This window comes from Leopardus geoffroyi, chromosome A3, assembly GCF_018350155.1.
Source record: "Leopardus geoffroyi isolate Oge1 chromosome A3, O.geoffroyi_Oge1_pat1.0, whole genome shotgun sequence".
Taxonomy (NCBI): Eukaryota; Metazoa; Chordata; class Mammalia; order Carnivora; family Felidae; genus Leopardus; species Leopardus geoffroyi.
In genome coordinates, this window is record NC_059336.1 from 110,086,329 (window position 1) to 110,107,866 (window position 21,538).

Genomic DNA, 21,538 nt, shown 5'->3' on the forward strand with positions numbered 1-21,538 from the left:
TGAGCCATTTCACTTAGGCCATGGGGGTCATGCCTTTTGTTTTGTTTTTGAAATGTCCTTTGTAAACTGTGATACATATATAACTGAGTCTAGTGCTGTCTCTCTTTTTACTTATAGAAACCCTTTATGATAAGGTCATTTTCTCCTATGTTCCAGTCTTAAGTATGTTGTTCACATTATAACTGTGCATAGTATGTCCCCTTCTGCTTTCTTGGCCTTATGGAAGAAATCTGTCAAAAAGCAAGTCAGCAATCATATTTTGGTAGAATTAGACTTTTGATATAAAAAAGAATACTCTTAACATGTCTTTATTAGGACAGTGTTCCACTTCTTCGGTATGGCTGAGTGGTACGTGCTTTATTTCTATGACGTATCAGTTTTAACCTTCTTTTAGTCCCTTCTGTTTTTCTCTGTTTTTGTCTTACCTCAGTTGTGTATTGTGGAATAAAAGTGTTTGATCTTCAGATTTTGGGTGTTAGTGAGGGGTGCCACGGGCTTGGTGGTGGTGGTGGTAGTGGTGAGCAGAAGGCTCTCCCTAAAATTATATCTACAGTAAAAAAAAAAAAAAAACAAGACTCTGATAACTAGACCTCCAGAACGACTACCCGTTAGGATTTATTGGTGAATTGTAAACATGCAACCAAGACTTCTCATTTAAAAAAATTAAAGGGATTCTTGGCATTCTGAAAATAATGTCAAATGAATATAAAATATTAAGAGTGTTTTTAAAATTCCTTCCAGGCTGACTACATTTCAGAAAACATCAACTCTTCTCAGCGGACCAATTCTTCAAGTGAAATATACCTGTACTGTTTTAAAAAGCTTTGTGCTTCATCATGGAAAAATTTACCCCCCCCAAAAATGAAAATGAAGACATTTGAGAAGGTGATTTAAGGTGTGGATATTTGAGAAAGTATCCCATCAAATCATTGAACCTAAGGATAAGGATTAAATAGATTAATCCTAAACACTTCTCTTTTAAACCAGGAGGATTTCATCTTAACAGAAAAACAACTTTTATTCAATATGTATTTTCTGAAATTAAAAGAGAGAGACAAAAGTAGACTTAAAAGAAAATAGATGAAGATGGCTAGTAAATAAGCAGTGTCAACTCTTTTCTGATGAGGATAATTCAGTGATGTTAAATCCTTTCCAAATCCCTGGTTGTGGTCCTGAAGACAAGACTGTTTTTTGATGGGACATCTGATACTAGGGGAAGTGGGACCTTCTGTGTATTCAGCTCACAGTTGTAGAAGATGCAGTCATTGGCATGAGTGGCTTAAAAGAGGAAATACAGCAGTTTTCAATTAAATCCAAAAGTACAGTCATTTTTTTACTCCTGTGATTGTAAAAGCCTCTTCATAACCACTGAAAAAGAATTGACAACTATTTTAAAAGATTAAAGAAAGGCAGATGTCTGCAAACAATTCCCCTCCATCAGCCCAGAAGTCTGTCTTACCTGCAGCTCTTCCTGCTGTGCTTCCCACTCCTTCTCCGTGTTCAAGTCCTAAAACAGGACTCTCTGCCCGGCTCTCTAATGGAAGCTTCAGTGCACCATCACTCACCAACTCCAGAGGCTCAGAGCATACAGTTTCATTTCTGCTGCAAATTGGCCTTACACGGGAGAGTGTTACCATTGAAGCCCAGGAACTCTCTTTATCTGCTGTCAAGGATCTTGTGTGCTCCATTGTTTATCAAAAGGTACTGTGCATACTATTTGTGTCCATACTTTTTCTAATTAACGTTGTTCCTGATGCTTTTCTATAAATTATACATGCAACAATGAGTTAACACGTGAGTCAATTGATTATGTCCTAATTTTGATCATTTTGGGAAAAGTGCTAATAGGCTAGAAGCCTAAGGTCTGAAATTTCAGGTCCTAACAACTGGAGCCTATATCCTAACTTTATTTTTTATTTTATTTTATTTTATTTTTCAATGTTTATTTATTTTTGGGACAGAGAGAGACAGAGCATGAACGGGGGAGGGGCAGAGAGAGAGGGAGACACAGAATCAGAAACAGGCTCCAGGCTCTGAGCCATCAGCCCAGAGCCTGACGCGGGGCTCGAACTCACGGACCGCGAGATCGTGACCTGGCTGAAGTCGGACACTTAACCGACTGCGCCACCCAGGCGCCCCAACCTATATCCTAACTTTAAAATACTGCCTATTCAATTTTCCTTTTTAAGAGCATGAAAATCCATATTAAATCAAGAGGACTTAAGAAATCTCCTTTGTTTTTAGAGAAAACAGGAGTTAGAGGGTGCAAGCCATCCAGATGGCTTCCCTAAAGGATAAGACCCAGCTGTGGCTGAGTCCCAGGTGCATACGTGTTCTTCCTAGGTGCGCTGTTTTCCGCCCTCTTTTTTATACTCTTTTCTTTCCCTTTTGGTCTTAATTTCACCTAAACTGCCATCTGATATGAGAAGACCACTCTCTCTTGCTTAAAAAATAGGTAAATGAGTTTTGAATATATGACAATACATAAAAATTTGAAATTGAGGGTAGTTTTTGTTTCCTTTCTACCTGTCTCCTGTCCTGTACTATACCATTTTTGTTTTTGAGAGAGAGGGAGAGCGCGCGCACAAGCAAGCATGAGAGCGCTAATGGGAGAAAAGGCGGAAGCAGAGGGAGAAGGAGAGAAAGAACCTCAAGCAGGCTCCATGCCCAGATCCAAGCCCGACACAGGGCCGGATCTCACAAGTGTGAGATAGTGATCTCAGCTGAAACCAAGAGTCAGACGCTTAACCAACTGAGCCACCCAGGCACCCCTATACTATACTATTTTTTAAGGAACCTTAGCTAAATGTCTTTAATAATCTTGATTTGGTGGATAAGCAGGGACGTTCTCTATTTTGTCATGAAACTGTATATTTACATAGTGTGAATTGGGTACATTTTATTTTTGATGGACTGAGCATATGGTTCAAACAAATTAGTATATTTTTTATTTTAAAAATCATTGCACAAGATTAATATATTTGGATTCATGCTCTTTATCTTCCTGTTTTTGTTTTAATTTCTTTAAAAATTAAAAAAAAAGTTTAATGTTTATTTTTGAGAGAGACAAAGCACAAATGGGGGAGGAGCAGAGAGAGAGAGAGAGCAAGCCGGACATGGGCTCGAACTCACGAACCATGAGATCATGACCTGAGCTGAAGTCGGATGCTTAACTGACTGAGCCACCCGGGTGCCCCCCAAAGTATTTTTTTAATGTTTATTTATTTTGAGAGAGAGAGAGAGAGAGACCAAGCATGAGTGGGGGAGGGGCAGACAGAGAGGGAGACACAGAATGCGAAGCAGGCTCCAGGCTCTGAGCTGTCAGCACAGAGCCCGATGCGGGGCTCAAACCCACGAACCTGAGCCAAGATCATGACCTGAGCTGAAGTTGGACACTCAACCAATGGAGCCACCCAGGCGCCCACCCCTGTTTTTCTTTTAATTTCTTATCTTTGTTTGTTATTATCTTCTGATGTAGACGCATTTAATAGTCTAAAACATGTGATGTGGTTTGTAAAAATAATCTGTGTCTGTGTGTCAACAATAACTTGTCTGTTGAAATGTGGCCTAAAGATTCACTTTCCTTTTGTAGATCTGTAGAACTATCTGCGTGCCTTTAAGTATTTTTGCTTTTATTTTCCCTTTCATTAAATGTTACAGAGGTTTGTCACAAATATTTTTGCCACAAGGTTTTTAATTTAAAGGTAAGCTTTTAACTTAACTATAGTTTGTAACTTTAATGTTTCCTTTTTATTTGAGTGCATAGAAATTCTAAAAACTGTTTGTTTATTTTGTGAGAGAGTGTGCCAACAGGGGAGGGGGAGAGAGAGAGAGAGAGAGAGAGAGAGAGAGGGAGAAAGAAAGAAAGAGAACCCCACACAGGCTCCACACTCAGTGCAGAGTCCGACACAGGGCTCCATCACACAACCCTGGGATCATGACCCAAGTCGAAATTAAGAGTTGGACACTTAACCAACTGAGCCACCCAGGCACCCCAAACCTATAGAAATTTATAACCAATGTTTTGGCAGAGTCTGTGTTTATTGTTTTCAATCTTCTAAAATTTCACTTTGTTCTTACATTTATACAGAGGCATGCTGATTTCCTACAGGATTATTTTAGAATTCATGTTACTTCATCTTTAATATAGATGTGAGAAGTGGGTCAGATGGGTTAAATTCTTAGAAAACTTGATTAAAAATCATAATCCATGAAAAATTACAGTGATACCAAGGAAATAAACAGGATAGAGCCGAAGGAAAAAAAAGATAACTTAGGGTAAACTTTATATAGAATTATTGATTCTAGAAATATCATAGTGAACTGAATTTGAATCAGTATTATAGTGATATGGGGATGTATCTGGCAAAAATATGTAGCATATATAGGGCATAAACATACTACACATTTCTAAGAGTTTTGAGCTTGAAACTAGGTCAGCTGTATTGCTTATTTACTGTTTAACTTTGCACAAGTGATTTGACTTCTCTGGATTACAATTTCCAAATCTATCAATGACTGAGTTGGGATGATTTCTAGTGTGTAATTACAGTGCTGAGATTATGAAATATTTAATCAAAATTGGGTCTTCACTGCTAGAGACAGTTAAAGGAAAAAGGAGTTTCAAGGGATGACCTACTCCAGATCCTAACCAGAGAAAAATCTTAAGGCAACCAGCTCAGATTCTGAGATTTTATAGAGACATTTCATGGATCCCTAACTCATTTGGAGGATGGAAAAATCATGTCAGAAGTTCTTTTGTTTTTTCCTTCCCTCCTGGGTACTTGCTTATTAGTCATCCATTTTCATTACCTACATCTCTACAGCTCCAGGTTAGCTGCCAGGGCTCTGAGGGTCACATACCTGCTTTTCTTATATCTATTCTTAGGAAATGCATTTACCTGAACCTTTTAAAAGATGGGGTACTGGTTAAATTTTAGGTTGGGAAGATTAACCATATATCCCTTCTCTCAAAAAGCTTACAGTCTACTGAAGGAAACAGTAAAACATGAAAAGTAGAAAGTGAGGTTAAGGTAGAGAGTGCTCTTCTCAGGTTAATAAAGGATGTGGAAGACTTCATACAGAAAGTAGCATTTTATTTGACATTTAAAGAATGAGCGGGGGCGCCTGGGTGGCGCAGTCGGTTAAGCGACCGACTTCAGCCAGGTCACGATCTCGCGGTCCGTGAGTTCGAGCCCCGCGTCGGGCTCTGGGCTGATGGCTCAGAGCCTGGAGCCTGTTTCCGATTCTGTGTCTCCCTCTCTCTCTGCCCCTCCCCCGTTCATGCTCTGTCTCTCTCTGTCCCAAAAAAAATGAATAAACGTTGAAAAAAAAAAAAAAAAAAAAGAATGAGCAAGATTTCAATAATATAGGAGGTGAGGAATACATTCCAGGTAAAAGAATTAAGATGATTGAAGATACAGAAGGGGACAAGAGGAAGATTATAATAACATTTATTGAGTGCCTATTCTATGTTGGGAGCTTTACACACATTTTCTAGTTAATCCTCACAATAGTTTGTGGTGCATCTCAAATTTTAATGTGTATGCCAGTTATCTAGTGATTCTTCTAGAATGTAGGTTTTGAATCAGTAGGTTTGGGGTGGGTCTAAGCATTTGTAATATGGTCTTAGGGGAGGTTGATGCTCCTTCTCCAAGGACCTCACTGAGTGGGAAGAGTGTGGGTGATATAATTGCTGTTGAATAAAGGAGGAACTGAATTTCAGAGACATTTAATTACTTGCTGAAAGTTGGAATTCAAACACAGGTCTTTTTTAAACTCCAAAACCTGTGTACTCTTTTCAGTGCACCACACTGCCTTCTTCATGCAAAGGAAATTTTTGCACTTGATTCCTGTAAGAGCAGAGATTTAACTAAGGTCTGCGTGCAGCAGAGCAACATGATCAGATTTGTGTTTGGGAAAGCTTAAATGTGTAACTCAGTGTGACATAAAATAAGGAGGTCACGTAAGAAGCCACTGTAATGAGTATCTGAACTGAGATGGTTGGGAAGTGAATATATTTGAAGAGTGTTGGGCAAGTAGTGTTGGTAAAACTTGACAGCCTGTTGAAGAAGACGGGAGCGTGGGTGGCTGGATGGGTGGTGATGCTGGTAACCAAGATAGAAAATTCAGAAAGAAAAGTAAGGTTTTTCTGGGGGGAGAGAATAGGACTGATTTTTATCAAACTTTAATAAGATAGAGTTCCCGTGTTCTAGAAATTTTTAAGGATTTGGGGCCTAGTGTTCTGCTGTGACTCTTGAAATGGAATCATTATTCCTTGAGAAGAACCTTCCCAACTTTCTTTCTGTAGAGAAACCAACAAGGCGGAAAAGTGATGAAAAGAGCTCTTACTTTGTTGAAGGACCAGAGGAAAGGCCTCTAAAAGTTAGTGAAGTAAGCCTGGAGGGCAATCCTCCTTTTGAATTAGTAGAGGAGGACTGCCTGAGATATGATTTCATGTTAACGATATTTTAGATTTTTTTAAATAATCTTTTTAATCTAGTCATAATACCAAATGTGTATTCCATCTATTTTACATTTTTGCCATCCAGTGTTAACAATATACTAGTAATAATTGACCTCAGATATAAGGAATAGGAATTTGACCTCAGGTACCAGAATGGAGTTTATTAATTTGTAAGGCTTTTTAAAGTACCCCTGCAGTGATCCAAAGTGTAGTTTGTGGGATTCTATAAAAGTTTTTGCAGCTATTAAAAAAGGAAACATTTTGTGTGGACATGGTTGGGGGAGGGAGAGATCTGCAAAGTATATAGGACATATAGATAACATAATAAGTGTAGAACAGGGCATGCTGTACTATCATTTTGTACTACATACACTTACACATACATATGTACATGTATATATGATCGCTTGATTGCTTTTTGATTACCTTGGAAGGAGAGAGAGATTTCTTCCAGGAGGGGACTGGTGACTGGGAAACAAGAGTGAAAGGGAGATTTACTTTTCATTGTATACCCTTGTGTACCTTTTAGATTTTGTGTCTTCTGCATGTATTCCATATATAGAAATAATATTTCAATATTTTTTTCAAATAACAGCACAGTGATCTAAATGGAATGACCATTACATTTTTAAATTAATTTATTGGCTAAGATTGGATTTTATATTGCTTGATTTTCTAGTACCTCTCAGGCATTAAATAGAAGTATGCCATATATGTAGTTTTTTTCCCTTTAATAGCTATTTTAATAAGGTGTTTACTTTTTTTAAAATCAGACGTAATATATATAATTTACCTGTAATAAAATCCATTGATATTCACGAGTGTGGGGAGTTTTAACAATTGCAGGAAGTTTGTGCAACTATCACCCATTCAAGATATAGAGCATCTTCATTACCCCCTAAGTTCCCTCTTGCACTTTTGCAGTCTCCTTTCCTCGTCCTGGTCCTGGGCTACCACTGCACTACACTCTGTTACTATAGTTTGATTTTTTCTAGATTTTCATATAAATGAAGTCATACAGTGTGTAGTCTATTGTTCTGCTGTCTTTTGCATACCTCAGTGTTCTTTGTTTTTAATTCATCCATGCTGTTACGTATGTCGGTAGTTCTTTTTTGTTGCTGAGTACTGTTCCATTGTGTGCATATACCATAATTTGTTTATTCATCAGTTGATTGATACTAGAGTTGTTTCCAATTTGGGGGAATTTTGAATAAAGTTGCTATTAACATTCTCATACAAATCTTGCTTATAGATATGTGTTTTCATTTTCTTGGGCTAAATATGCAGGTGTATAATGGCCATATCCTTGCCAGCACTTGGTATTTCCAGTTTTTTAATTTAACCATTCTGGTTGATGTGTAATGATATCTCCTTGTGACTTTGATTTGCATTTCCCTAATGACTAACGAGATTGGTTATCTGTGCATGGGTTTATTCACTTATTTTCTTTGGTTAAATTCCATACAGATTGTTTATGTTATTGAAGTATAAAAGTTTTTTAACATCTTAGATACAAGTTCTTATCAGATACGAAATGCAGATATTTTCTTCCAGTCTGTGGCAGCTTTTCATTTTTTTTCTCTCTTTTTAATCTAAGTAATAGTGTAAATAATCATCATTTTAAAGGCTTCAGTTATATTGATGCGTAGTAGTTTACAACCAGTTTCTTATTTTAGTCGTTTATGTTGCTTCTCATTTTTTCCAGTTTTATGGAGATATAATTGATATATTTGTATTAGTTTTTTAAAAACGTTTATTTATTTATTTTGAGAGAGAGAATGTGAGCATGAGATGGGGAGGAGCGGGGAGAGAGAGAGAGAGAGAGAGAGAGAGAGAGAGAAAGAGAGACAGTCCTAAGCAAGCTATGCACTGTCATTGCTGAGCCCAAGATGGGGCTCAGTCTCATGAACCATGAGATCATGACCTGAGCTGCAATCAAGAGTTGGACACTTAACCTACCAAGCCACCCAGGCATCCTTAAATTTGGATTAGTTTAAGGTATACAACATAATGATTTGATATATGTATATTTTGCAAAATGATGACCACAATAAACTTAGATAACATACATCACCTTCCATAGTTAAATTTTTTTCTTGTGATGAGAATTTCTAAGGTCTGTTCTCTTAGCAGCTTTTAAGTATACAATAAAGAATGGTTAACTATAGGGGCGCCTGGGTGGCTCAGTCGGTTGAGTGTCCGACTTCAGCTCAGGTCACGATCTTATGATCCATGAGTTCGAGCCCCGCGTCGGGCTCTGTGCTGACAGTTTGGAGCCTGGAGCCTGCTTCAGATTCTGTGTCTCCTCTGCACCTCCCCTGCTCACACTCTGTCTCCCTCTTAAAAATAAATAACCATTCTTTTTTTTTTTTTAATTTTTTAAAAAAATGTTTAACTATAGTCACCGTGCTGTACATTACATTGCCAGAACTTATTTATCTTATAACTGGAAGTTTGTACCCTTTGACCACCTTCACTCATTTTCCCCACCTCCTGTCCTCTGCCTCTGGTAACCACCAATCTGCTCTCTGTTTCTGTGAGTTAAGTTATATGAGACTCCATATAGGTGAGATCACATGGTAGTTGTCTTTCTCTGCTTGACTTATTTCATTTAGCATAAAGCCCTCAAGGTCTATCCATGCTGTGGCAAATGGTAGGATTTCCTTATTTTATGGCTGACTAATATTCCATTGTATATATACCACAACTTCTTTATTCATCCATGGATGGACATTTAGGTTGTTTCCATGTCTTAGCTATTATAATGATGCATTGACATGGAGTGCAGATTATTAAAGGTAGTGTTTTAATTTTCTTCAGATATATGCCCAGAAATGGAGTTGGTGTGTCATATGGTAGTTCTATTTTTAATTTTTCGAGAAATGTCCATACTGTTTTCCATTGTGGCTGCACAAATTTAGATTCCCACCAGCAGTGCACAGTGTCCCTTTTCTCCACATTCTCACCAACACTTGTTATCTATTGTTGATGATAGCCATAAAGTGATATCTCCTTGTGGTTTGAATTTGCATTTTCCTGATGGTTAGTGATAATGAGGACCTTTTCATGTACCTGTTGGCCACTTATATGTCTTCTTTGGGAGAATGTCTATTCAGTTCTTCTGACCATTTTTAAATTGGATTGTTTGTTCTTGTTGTTTTGCCATTGAGTTATATGAGTTCTTTATATATTTTGGGTATTAAACCCTTATCAGATATATGATTTGCAAATACTTTTTCCCCCTTCTGTAGGTTGCCTTTTCATTTTGTCAATGGTTTCCTTTGCTGAGAAGAAGGTTTTTAATTTGATGTAGCCCTTGTTTATTTTTGCTTTGGTTGCCTTTGCTTTTGGTGTCAAATCTAAAAATCATTGCCAAGAATGATGTCAAGGAGCTTATCCCCTATTTTTTCTTCTAGGAGTTTTATGGTTTCAGGTCCATTTTGAGTTGATTTTTGTGTATGGTGTAAAACAGGGGTTCAGTTTCATTCTTTTGCATGTGGCTGTCCCAGTTCTACCAGCACTATTTGTTTAATTATTTAGATCGCACAAGTGTGGAAGGGGGCAGAGGGAGAGAAAGAGAATTTTAAGCAGGCTCCATGGTGGTCTAACATGATCTGTCCTAGAGAATGTTCCATGTTTGCTTGAGAAGAATTTGTATTCTGCTGCTTTTAGATGGAATGTTCTGTAAATGCCTGCTAAGTGTCTGATATAATGTGTAGTTTAACTCCAATGTTCCCTTTTGATTTTCTGTCTGGAAATTAGTTTAAGGGTACACATGTAGGTCAATAAAGCAAAACAACGTTCAGAAATAGACCAAAACATATGTGGTCAACTGATTTACGATAAAGGTACTAAAGTAATTCAATGAGGGAAGAACAGTCTTTTCAACAAATGGTCCTGGAAAAATTTGATGTCTGATGCAAAGAAATGAAGCTCAACCTTTATTTCACACCATATACAAATTTTTGTTTTGAAATGGATTGTAATGAGTTAAACAGTGTTCCTCCAAAAGATACAAAGTCCTAACCCCCAGTACCTGGGAATGTAATCTTTGGAAATAGGGTTTTTATACACAGATGATCAAGTTAGGATGAGGTCATTAAGCTGAGCCCTAATCCCATATGACTGTGTCCTTATAAAAAGGTGACATTTATAAACACAAATATTTATAGAAGGAAGACAATATGAAGACACGAGAATACCATCTACAAACCAAAGAATGCCTGAGACCGTTAGAAGCTGAAAGAGAGGCATGAAACAGATTCTTGTAGCCCTCAGAAGGAACAAACCCTACTGATACCTTAATTATAGACAGCCAGCCTCAAGAACTGTCAGAAAAATTTCTGTTAAGTCATGAAGCTGTGGTAGCCCCAAGAACTAACATACATATCATAAACATAAAGGAAAAGCTAAAACTATGAAACTTCCCAAAGAAAACATGGGACAAAAAAAAATCTGTTATCTTCATTTAGGCAAATACGTGTTAGACGTGAAACAAAAACACTATCTACAAAGGAAAAAATTAAGTGTACTTCATCAAAATTAGAAATTTTGGCTCTCCAGATGATACTGTTAAGAGAATGAAAAGAGTATATATAGTGTATTATAATGAAAAGTATACAAACTAATTTAGATCAGACAAAATAGACTTTAAGCCAAAGACTGTAAAGAGACAACGATCATTATATAATGATAAAGCAGTCAATCCTTCAAGTGGATATAATATTTGTAAATATTTATGCACCAAACATAGAGGCACCTAAATACATAAAATCTATAAAGTTAATATTAATAGACCCAAAAGAAGAAATAGACAGCTATGCAATAATAACCAGGGACTTCTTTTTCTTGTTTCGTAATGGAGGCTAAGCCTGCATTGTACTATATTGCATAGAAGTGATAAGAATGGACATTTGTACCTTGTTATCAGTCTTAAAAGGAAGAGCATTTGGTCTTTGATCATTAAATTTGATGTAATTTTTTAGATGTTCTTCATCAAGTTGAGGAAATTCCTGTCTGTACATAGTAGACTGAGATTTACTATCTTGAATGATTGTAAATTATATACTTTTTCTGTGTCTATGTATTTTTATCTTTTAGTCTGTTAATATGATGTATGTTGGCTTATACTTTTTTTCCATTCCTTTATTATTTATTTTTATTTTTTATTTTTTAAACTTTTTTATTAAAACAAATTTTTTTTAATGTTTATTTATTTATTTTTATTTATTTTTTTTTTAATTTTTTTTTTTTCAACGTTTATTTATTTTTGGGACAGAGAGAGACAGAGCATGAACGGGGGAGGGGCAGAGAGAGAGGGAGACACAGAATCGGAAACAGGCTCCAGGCTCTGAGCCATCAGCCCAGAGCCCGACGCGGGGCTCGAACTCACGGACCGCGAGATCGTGACCTGGCTGAAGTCGGACGCTTAACCGACTGCGCCACCCAGGCGCCCCAATGTTTATTTATTTTTGACAGAGAGAGAGACAGAGCATGAGCAGGGAAGGGGCAGAGAGAGAGGGAGACACAGAATCGGAAGCAGGCCCCAGGCCCTGAGCTATCAGCACAGAGCCCAACGTGGGGCTCGAACCCACAGACTGTGAGATCATGACCTGGGCCGAAGTTGGACAGTCAACTGACTGAGCCACCCAAGCGCCCCAACTTTATTTTTTATTTTTTAAAATTTACGTCCAAATTAGTTAGTATATAGTGAAGCAATGATTTCAGTAGATTCCTTAGTGCTCCTTACCCATTTAGCCCATCCCCCCTCCCACAACCCCTCCAGTAACCCTGTATGTTCTCCATATTTATGAGTCTCTTTTATTTTGTCCCCCTCCCTGTTTTTATATTATTTTTGTTTCCCTTCCCTTATGTTCATTGGTTTTGTCTCTTAAAGTCCTCATATGAGTGAAGTCATATGATTTTTATCTTTCTCTGATTGACTAATTTCACTTAGCATAATACCCGCCAGTTCCATCCACGTAGTTGTAAATGGCAAGATTTCATTCTTTTTGATTGCCGAGTAATACTCCATGGTATATATATACCACATTTTCTTTATCCATTCATCCATCGATGGGCATTTGGGCTCTTTCCATACTTTGGCTATTGTTGATAGTGCTGCTATAAACATGGGGGTGCTGGTGTCCCTTCGCAACAGCACATCTGTGTCCCTTGTATATATGCCTAGTAGTGCAATTGCTGGGTCGTAGGGTAGTTCTATTTTTAGTTTTTTGAGAAACCTCCTTACTGTTTTCCAGAGTGGCTGCATCAGCTTGCATTCTCACCAACAATGCAGAAGAGATCCTCTTTCTCTGCATCCTCACCAACATCTGTTGTTGCCTGAGTTGTTAATGTTAGCCATTCTGACAGGTGTAAGGTGGTATCTCATTGTGGTTTTGATTTGTATTTCCCAGATGATGAGTGATGTTGAGCATTTTTTCATGTGTTGGTTGGCCACCTGGATGTCTTCTTTGGAGAAGCGTCTATTCATGTCTTTTGCCCATTTCTTCACTGGATTATTTGATTTTTGGGTGTTGAATTTGATAAGTTCTTTGTAGATTTTGGATACTAACCCTTTATCTGATATGTCATTTGCAAATATCTTCTTCCATTCTGTTGGTTGCCTTTCAGTTTTGCTGACTGTTTCCTTCGCTGTGCAGAAGCTTTTTATTTTGATGAGGTCCCAGTAGTTCATTTTTGCTTTTGTTTCCCTTCCCTCAGGAGATGTGTTTAGTGAGAAATTGCTGCGCGCAAGATCAAAGAGGTCTTTGCCTGCTTTCTCCTCAAGGATTTTGATGGCTTCCTGTCTTACATTGAGGTCTTTCATCCACTTTGAGTTTATTTTTGTGTATGGTGTAAGAAAGTGGTCCAGGTTCATTCTTCTGCATGTCGCTGTCCAGTTTTCCCAGCACCACTTGCTGAAGAGACTGTCTTTATTCCATTGGATATTCTTTCCTGCTTTGTCAAAGATTAGTTGCCCATATGTTTGTGGGTCCATGTCTGGGTTCTCTATTCTATTCCATTGATCTGAGTGTCTGTTCTTGTGCCAGTACCATACTGTCTTGATGATTACAGCTTTGTAGTATAGCTTGAAGTCTGGGATTGTGATGCCTCCTGCTTTGGTTTTCTTTTTCAAGATTGCTTTGGCTATTCGGGGTCTTTTCTGGTTCCATACACATTTTAGGATTATTTGTTCTAGCTCTGTGAAGAATGCTGGTGTTACTTTGATAGGGATCGCGTTGACTATGTAGGTTGCTTTGGGTAGTATTGACATTTTAACAATATTTGTTCTTCCTATCCAGGAGCATGGACTCTTTTTCCATTTCTTTGTGTCTTCTTCAATTTCTTTCATCAGCTTTCTATAGTTTTCAGTGTATAGATTTTTCACTTCTTTGATTAGATTTATTCCTAGGTATTTTATGGTTTTTGGTGTGGCTTGTACTTTGAATGTTACCACCCTTGCATTCCTGGGCATCATATATTCCTTTTTATGCTTTCCTTGATTCAATATATCTCTGTTTTCTTAATATTTTTCTAAGATAATGGGAAATGTATTGGCCTATATTTTTTCCTTCTATTATCTTTGTGTGGTTTTGGTCAAGGTAATGTTGGCCTCACAAAATGAGTTTGGAGGTATTTTCTTCCTGTCTTCTGAATAAATTTGTATAAAATTGATATTATTTCTTCCTTAAATATTTTTTTTTTTAATTTTTTTTTCAATGTTTTATTTTTATTTTTGGGACAGAGAGAGACAGAGCATGAACAGGGGAGGGTCGGAGAGAGAGGGAGACACAGAATCGGAAACAGGCTCCAGGCTCTGAGCCATCAACCCAGAGCCTGACGCGGGGCTCGAACTCACGGACCGTGAGATCGTGACCTGGCTGAAGTCGGACGCTTAACCGACTGCGCCACCCAGGCGCCCCTCTTCCTTAAATATTTGATAGAATTCACCAATGAAGCCCACTGTGCCTGGAATTTTTTTATGAGAACATTTTTAAATCGCTTTCTATTTCTTTAATGAACATAGAGCTGTTCAGGTTATTTCTTTCTTTGTGTGTGCAGTTTTTATTTTGTGTCTTTAAAGGAAAATTTTCATTTCATCTAAGTTGGCTAATCTATTGCCAAAAATTGTGCTTTATGTTGTTTTATTATCCTTTAAAGTGATTTTCTTTATTGTCTGTTTTCTATTTTTTAAATTTTCTTTTTTTCTATCTTCTTTATGCATAACTTTATTTTTTCAGTTTCTTAAGGTGGAACGTCGGATCATTGATTTGAGTCTTGTCTTTTCTGATATGTGTCTAGCTCTGTAAGTTTTCCTCTAATCACTACTTTAGCTGTATGCCACAAACTTTGATATGTTGTATTTTCATCTACATTTTGTTTAAATTATTTCCTAATTACTTTTGTGATTTCATCTGCAGTCCAAGGATTGTTTAATTTGGAAGCATTTGAAAGGTTTCCAGATATTTTTCTGTTATATTGATTTCTAGTTTTATTTCAATTTTGGTCCAAGAATATACTTTAATTTCAATCTGTTTAATTTGAGGGTTTTTTTTTTTTTTTTTTATAGTGTAAGATTCTGTCTTACACTACATTCTGAATGTTACATATGCAAGTTTTTTTTTTTTTTTTAAGTGGAGTTTTCTATAAAAGTTAGGTTAAGTTGGTTGATAGTGTTTTCTGTATCTTTATGGATTTCTTTTTATTCTATTATTTATTGAAAACGGAGTATTGAAATCTTTGTAATTTTAGATTTGCCTATTAGTCCTTTCAGTTTCAATTAATTTTTGTTTTATTTTTGAAACTATTATTTACAGACACATTTAGGATTTTTACAGCCTTTGACATATTGATTTATTTTTCAGTGTAACTTTTCTTCTTTATTTTTGGTAATGTACTTTGTTCTGAAGTCATCTTTGTGTGATATTAATATAACCATTCCTACTTTTTCTAAAAAATTATTGTTTGCATTGTGGTATGTTTTTACCACATTTATGTTTTTGCTTATAACCTCTCATATGTGAAGTGTTTTGTTTTTTTTTTTTGTAGACTACATATGCTTGGGTCATTCTTTTTGAATTCAGTGTGACAACTCTGCTTTTTAAAGGTTTAGACATGGGGCGCCTGGGTGGCGCAGTCGGTTAAGCGTCCGACTTCAGCCAGGTCACGATCTCGTGGTCCGTGAGTTCGAGCCCCGCGTCGGGCTCTGGGCTGATGGCTCAGAGCCTGGAGCCTGTTTCCGATTCTGTGTCTCCCTCTCTCTCTGCCCCTCCCCTGTTCATGCTCTGTCTCTCTCTGTCCCAAAAATAAATAAACGTTGAAAAAAAAAAATTTAAATGTTTAGACCATTTATATTTAATATGATGTTTAGTATAGATGCATTTAAACATACTGTTTTCTGTTTGTCCCTTCTGGTCTTGGGTCATTTTCTCTCTTCTTTGGAATTGAGTATTTTCTGTAATCCCTTTTTATCTCTCCTATACCCTTCAAAAAGTTTTTTCAGCTATTGCTCTAGTGCCAGGGTCCGTAGACTACATCTGTGGGCCAAATCTGACCTACCTCCTCTTTTTGTGAGTAGAGTTTTATTGGGACATAGCAGGTTCATTCATTTGTATCTTGCCTGTGGCTGCTTGTATGCTACAGTAGCAAAATTAAGTAGCTATGACGGAGACCATGTGGTATACCAAGCCTAAAATATTAGTATCTGCTTTCTACAGAAAATTTTTGCCAACCCTTCCTCTAGTTTATGTGCATCTTTAACTCATCAGAGATGTCTTCAAACAGTATCGTACTACTCTGTGTATGATGTAATATATACCTTAGAATAGTATATTTCTATTTTCTTTCTGTTGTCACTTGTACTACTGTTGTCATACATTTTATTTCTGTAGACAGTTGATTCTCATTATTTGTGATAGTTATGTTCTATAAAATGACCTCAAACATTGAATTAGTGAATGCTGAACAACTGCTCCTAGGGGAAATACAGGGTTAGATTCCTGTGAGCATCTCGTTAGAAAACTTTTGTTAACTAGTAAATACGTAACCTTGTTTTATGCACGTACTTAAAAGACATTTAAAGACATTTATGCATGTACTTAAAAGACATTTAAAGACACCGTACTTAATATATATTGTTGATACGTTGATATTGCTCTCATGGCCAACAGTACTGTAACTCATGCCTGAATGAAGCTTATCTAACACATGTATTTTCTCCATAAGGCATATCATAGGCTACTTGCTCTTAGGAACATTGAATAGCACTTCAGCATGATGCTTGGGGGTCATTTTAAATAGAAAAATCACCATTGAAACCCCCAAATTCAGAACACATGACACTAAATAAATAGCCCATGAAAAGGACATGCGTTTTTGTACTATGATAGTTGAGACAAGAAGTCAGAGTATCACCTTGTTTGACTTCAGTTGGGAACGTGCACAGTGACAGATTTTTTGTCTTCTGTCCATGTCTGCAAATGACTACAAAAGCACAAAATATTGATTTTTGGTTACAAATAAATTTTAGCAAGTTCATAGATACAGAATCTGTGAATGATGAGGATCAACTGTTGCTACAGATCCCACAACACATTGTTATTCTTGCTTTTAACAGTTAACTATGTTTTAAAAAAATTAAAAGCGAGAAAAATGACCTTTTATATTTTATCACGTATTTAGCATTTGTATTACTTTGTGTTAGATCCAAAGTGTATGCAATATCTTCTTTTCTCTGCTTCATTTACAGTTTTTCTCTTCTTGGTTTTCAGCAATTTGAATATGATATGCCTTGTGGTTTTCTGTTTTTGTTGCTGGGGTTTGTTGAAGGTTATAGTTTCCTCAACTTGGGAGACTTTTTGTATTCATTAAAGCTTCCTTGAGTCTTTTCCTGTGTCCCATTTTTACTACCCTTACAAATTTTCCTGAACATGTTCTTGTTTGCTTTCCTCCTTATGTTCTTTCTAATACAGGCTTTCACTTGAAATATACAATGTAATGGAAAAGCTGTATTTGAATTACTTCTGGGTTGTGCCATGACCACATCTGAATGAATGCATTATTTTAAAACATTTTTCATTCCCAGCCTACTGTTGGAAATAGATTGAAGAAGTGTGAACCAAGCTCCTTGTTAAAGTTTTCCACGATTCAGTAATTTTTGGTAAGATAGTAAATTGTTGTAACCAATTTACTTATCTTGATTCATTCAATCAAATGAACAAGCCTAATACGTGTACTTTGATAAATGTACTTTATTTCAACGTGTGTGCCTATTTTTTTAACCTATAAAATCTTATATACAATCTACTTTTAAAAGCCCCCACAAGATACTTTGATTACTCTGACAGTGAGCATTTTCTGATAACCAGCTTTTTAAATTTTTAATTAGGAGCAAAATTTTCAAGCTTTGTTTTGTCATATGTATATGAAAAAGTGGCTACACTTCTAAAAATCTTTTATCACAGGCCACGTGCTGTGAAAGATCAAGATTCTTAAATGTTTACAAACTCTTTCAATTCTGGCTGCCCCTGAGAACAACCAGGAAACTTAGCAGACCTTTTCCCAGACCAGTTGAGTCAGCTCTCTGGGCTTGGAGAGACTAAGAGCTCTGTCTGTGGTTCTAAGAAGTATCCAGAGTTGAGAACCTCAAGTATAATGAAAATCAATAAACTTAAAGGGCCAGATAAGTAAGTAAATCTGAAGATATTTTTTCCAAATACTTAAATTGTATATTTTGTTATGAGTTTACCATTATATAAACTAAAATTATATATTTTTTGAATCTTGCATGCAAATTCAAAAATTCAGTGAGGTCTGCGTCTGATTATAGGTTAATATGATAGTTGAAAATTTTAGATAGAAGAATAAGTACTAGTGATTTCATTTCTTTTACTTGGCAGTTTGCAGAGAGCTAAATAGTGTAGTACAGTGACCCCTTACCTAGGTGCCGTTATCTGTTACGGCTTCATGCAATTGAACAAATATTTGTGGTGCACTTACTCTGTTCAGTCACTGTGCTAGAGACTGTGGAGTTACCAAGATGAAAGATAAATTTCCTGCCCCAGTGATTTATGCTTTGGAAAAAGAGAAGTTGAGTGAATGTAAAATTACTTTAGATCATGGTAAGACCTGAGGTAAAAGTACAAAATGGTAAATGACTCAAGGAAGAACTACCATCTCATTCAGGAGTTATGAAAACTTGTTTTAACCTTACTTTTTGCTTGTATTATCACCAACTATAGCCCTTCGCCTGGGGAAATAAACCTTAGCAGCTGGTACAGTTCCCTGCTACTACTTTGATAGCTTGTGGCATGGATAAAGCAAGATGCCTTTAACATCCTCAGTAGTCAGAAACCTGTGTATTTATGTACATGTGGACCTTTTTTTTTCATGGTTAAATGAATAAATCTGTATGATTGTGCTTCCTTGTGCTCTAAATTTTAGGTGAGTTAGACCTAATTATTTAAGAAATTCATGGTGATTTCTGTTCTGTTCATGGTAATCCCTTTACAATCCCCCCCATCATTTTTCTTATAGTACATTAAACTATCAGTTGCCTTTTATGGAGATTATGAGAATAGTAAAACATAACATTTTTTGTATATCCATTTAATTACCGTGTGCTATGCTCTTTACTCCTGGACAACTTATATTTAAAGTTTTGTTGTATTGATTGTGATTGTTCTTTTACTTGAATGTAAAAATCGTAAGCTCTGTAAGGTCAGACATTGTGTCCACAATAGATGTTCAACAGATATTTTTTGGTTGAATAAACAAAATAAATTCATATGAAACAGTATAGTATGGTTGTTAAAAAAAATACGAGCTTCGAGGGGCAGGCACCTGGGTGGCTCAGTCGGTTAAGCGTCCAATGTCTGCTCAGGTCATGATCTCGCAGTTCGTGAGATTGAGTCCCGCGTCAGGCTGACAGCTCGGAGCCTGGAGCCTGCTTTGGATTCTGTGTCTCCCTCTGTCTCTGCTCTTCCCCTGCTTGCACTCTGTCTCTCTCTCAAAAATAAACTTTTTTTTAATAGGAGCTTTGAGGTCAAATTTGGGTTTTATTTCTACCACTTACTAGTTGTGTAACCTTGGTTTCTTATCTTAAAAATGAGGTTTAAAAGTGCTCATTTCATGGCTTTGTGTGTGTGTATGTATACTAAATGGTACATTTATAAATCACTTAGCCCCGCACCTAGCATAGCAATCTCATTGTTAGTTCGTCAATAATATTATTTATTAATCTGATCTTAGTGGTTTCTAAAGTGAAAAAACTTTAGTCACACATACTTTGGGAACGCTTTTCTGTGAGTTTATTGGAAATTAGTAGTGATCCAGAAATGAGTGAAAACTACTAGTAGTTGAGTTTATGTTTTGCTTTTGTGCTTTACAGAATATACACGGGTCATAAACTATTTTCTGCTGTGTAGAAGGCAACTGAGTTTTTCTTAATCTGTATAGGTAAATTATTCACAATTTTCTGTTCACCCTGCAAATGCTCCTTTTAAAGGTACAGAAAATTGGAGGTTAATGGTATATCAGTTCTGTGGTTTATTTAATCACCTATTCTTGGGCTGTTAGTGTCTATTTCACGTGCATTCTTTAGCTCCTGAAAACCTGTGTTTTTGTCTTAGAATATTGTACTATATTCCTCAGGGGATGAAGTAGTTCTGTGATTCTTTAGATTAATGGTGATTACAGATGTGACTTCAGAATAATAATTGTGAGTTCAACTGATTTAACTAGTTAATTACTATTATTGAGCAGTGAGTAAACATGCCTGTCGGTGTTTCTATACCCTTAGACTGTTGTATCTAATATAATGGAATTAGGATATTCCTGTACAGTATGCACATTCCCAAGAATTAAACTGGAAGAAGGAGCCTATAGAGCTACTTTAAAGGCATAGGGATAGTTAATTGAAACTTTTGATATCAAAAGAAGGACATGTGGGGTGGTTCAGTCAGTTAAGCATCCGACTTCAGCTCAGGTCATGATCTCATGTTTCGGTTTGTGAGTTTGAACCCTGTGGTGGGCTTTGTGCTGACAGCTTGGAGCCTGGAGACTTGCTTCCGATTCTGTGTCTCCTTCTCTCTCTGCCCCTCCCCCACTCACATGCTCTCTCTGTCTCTCAAAAATGAATAAATGTTAAAAAAAAATTAAAGAAAAAAGAAGGACATGGAAACTAACCAAGAATACTATCTCCATTAGGAAAAAAAAAAAATGATCAAAGTATTTATTGATAACTGTCTTAAGAATGGATGAATCCAAATATAAATAAAATTTAAAAATTTTGTGAAATAGTTAATAAAAGACTTTGTGAAATAAATGTATACTCATATTCCTGAAAAAGGAAGACCAATCATATATAATTTTTACTTCCCGAATTAAATTAAATTTTCCATTCAAGATTTTATTGGGATTCTTTTTACCATGACAGTATTTTTCTAAAGTTTATTTAGGATAAAAAGTAATTGAAAGCATTAAGTTAAAAGTCTGAAAAATAAGAGAAAGAAAAAAAAAAGCTACAGTAATGGAAACTATATACTACTTAAACAGTAATAGAACCACAGTACTTTTAAGTATGTGGCTAAGGAAATGAGGAATAAAGGAGAATCATTTTTCAGAAATGGAGTTTAGAAGAGATGCCTAGTTGGCTCAGTCAGTTAAGCATCCAACTATTGATTTTGGCTTAGGTCATAATCTCATGGTTGTGAGACTGAGCTCCTTGTCAGACTCCTTCCTGGGTTGGGTTCTGTGCTGGGCATAGAGAGCCTGCTTAAGATTCTCTCTTCCTGGGGCGCCTGGGTGGCACAGTCGGTTAAGCGTCCGACTTCAGCCAGGTCACGATCTCGCGGTCCGTGAGTTCGAGCCCTGCGTCAGGCTCTGGGCTGATGGCTCAGAGCCTGGAGCCTGTTTCCGATTCTGTGACTCCCTCTCTCTCTGCCCCTCCCCCGTTCATGCTCTGTCTCTCTCTGTCCCAAAAATAAATAAACGTTGAAAAAAAAAAAATTAAAAAAAAAAATTAAAAAAAAAAAAAAAAAAAAGATTCTCTCTTCCTCTCTCAGATCCCCT

The 21,538-nt window shown here is 36.6% G+C and overlaps 1 protein-coding gene across 2 annotated transcripts in view; it reads left to right on the forward strand.

The window, feature by feature from the left end:
* Positions 1–21,538, forward strand: part of PRKD3 (protein kinase D3) — an 89,406-nt gene that overhangs the window by 6,510 nt on the left and 61,358 nt on the right. For both annotated transcript variants that reach the window (XM_045447126.1, XM_045447128.1), the window contains exon 2: positions 742–1,701. In XM_045447126.1, coding sequence (XP_045303082.1) covers positions 1,414–1,701 — 288 coding nt within the window. In that variant the 5' untranslated portion in view covers positions 742–1,413. The remainder of the gene's footprint in view (positions 1–741; positions 1,702–21,538) is intronic.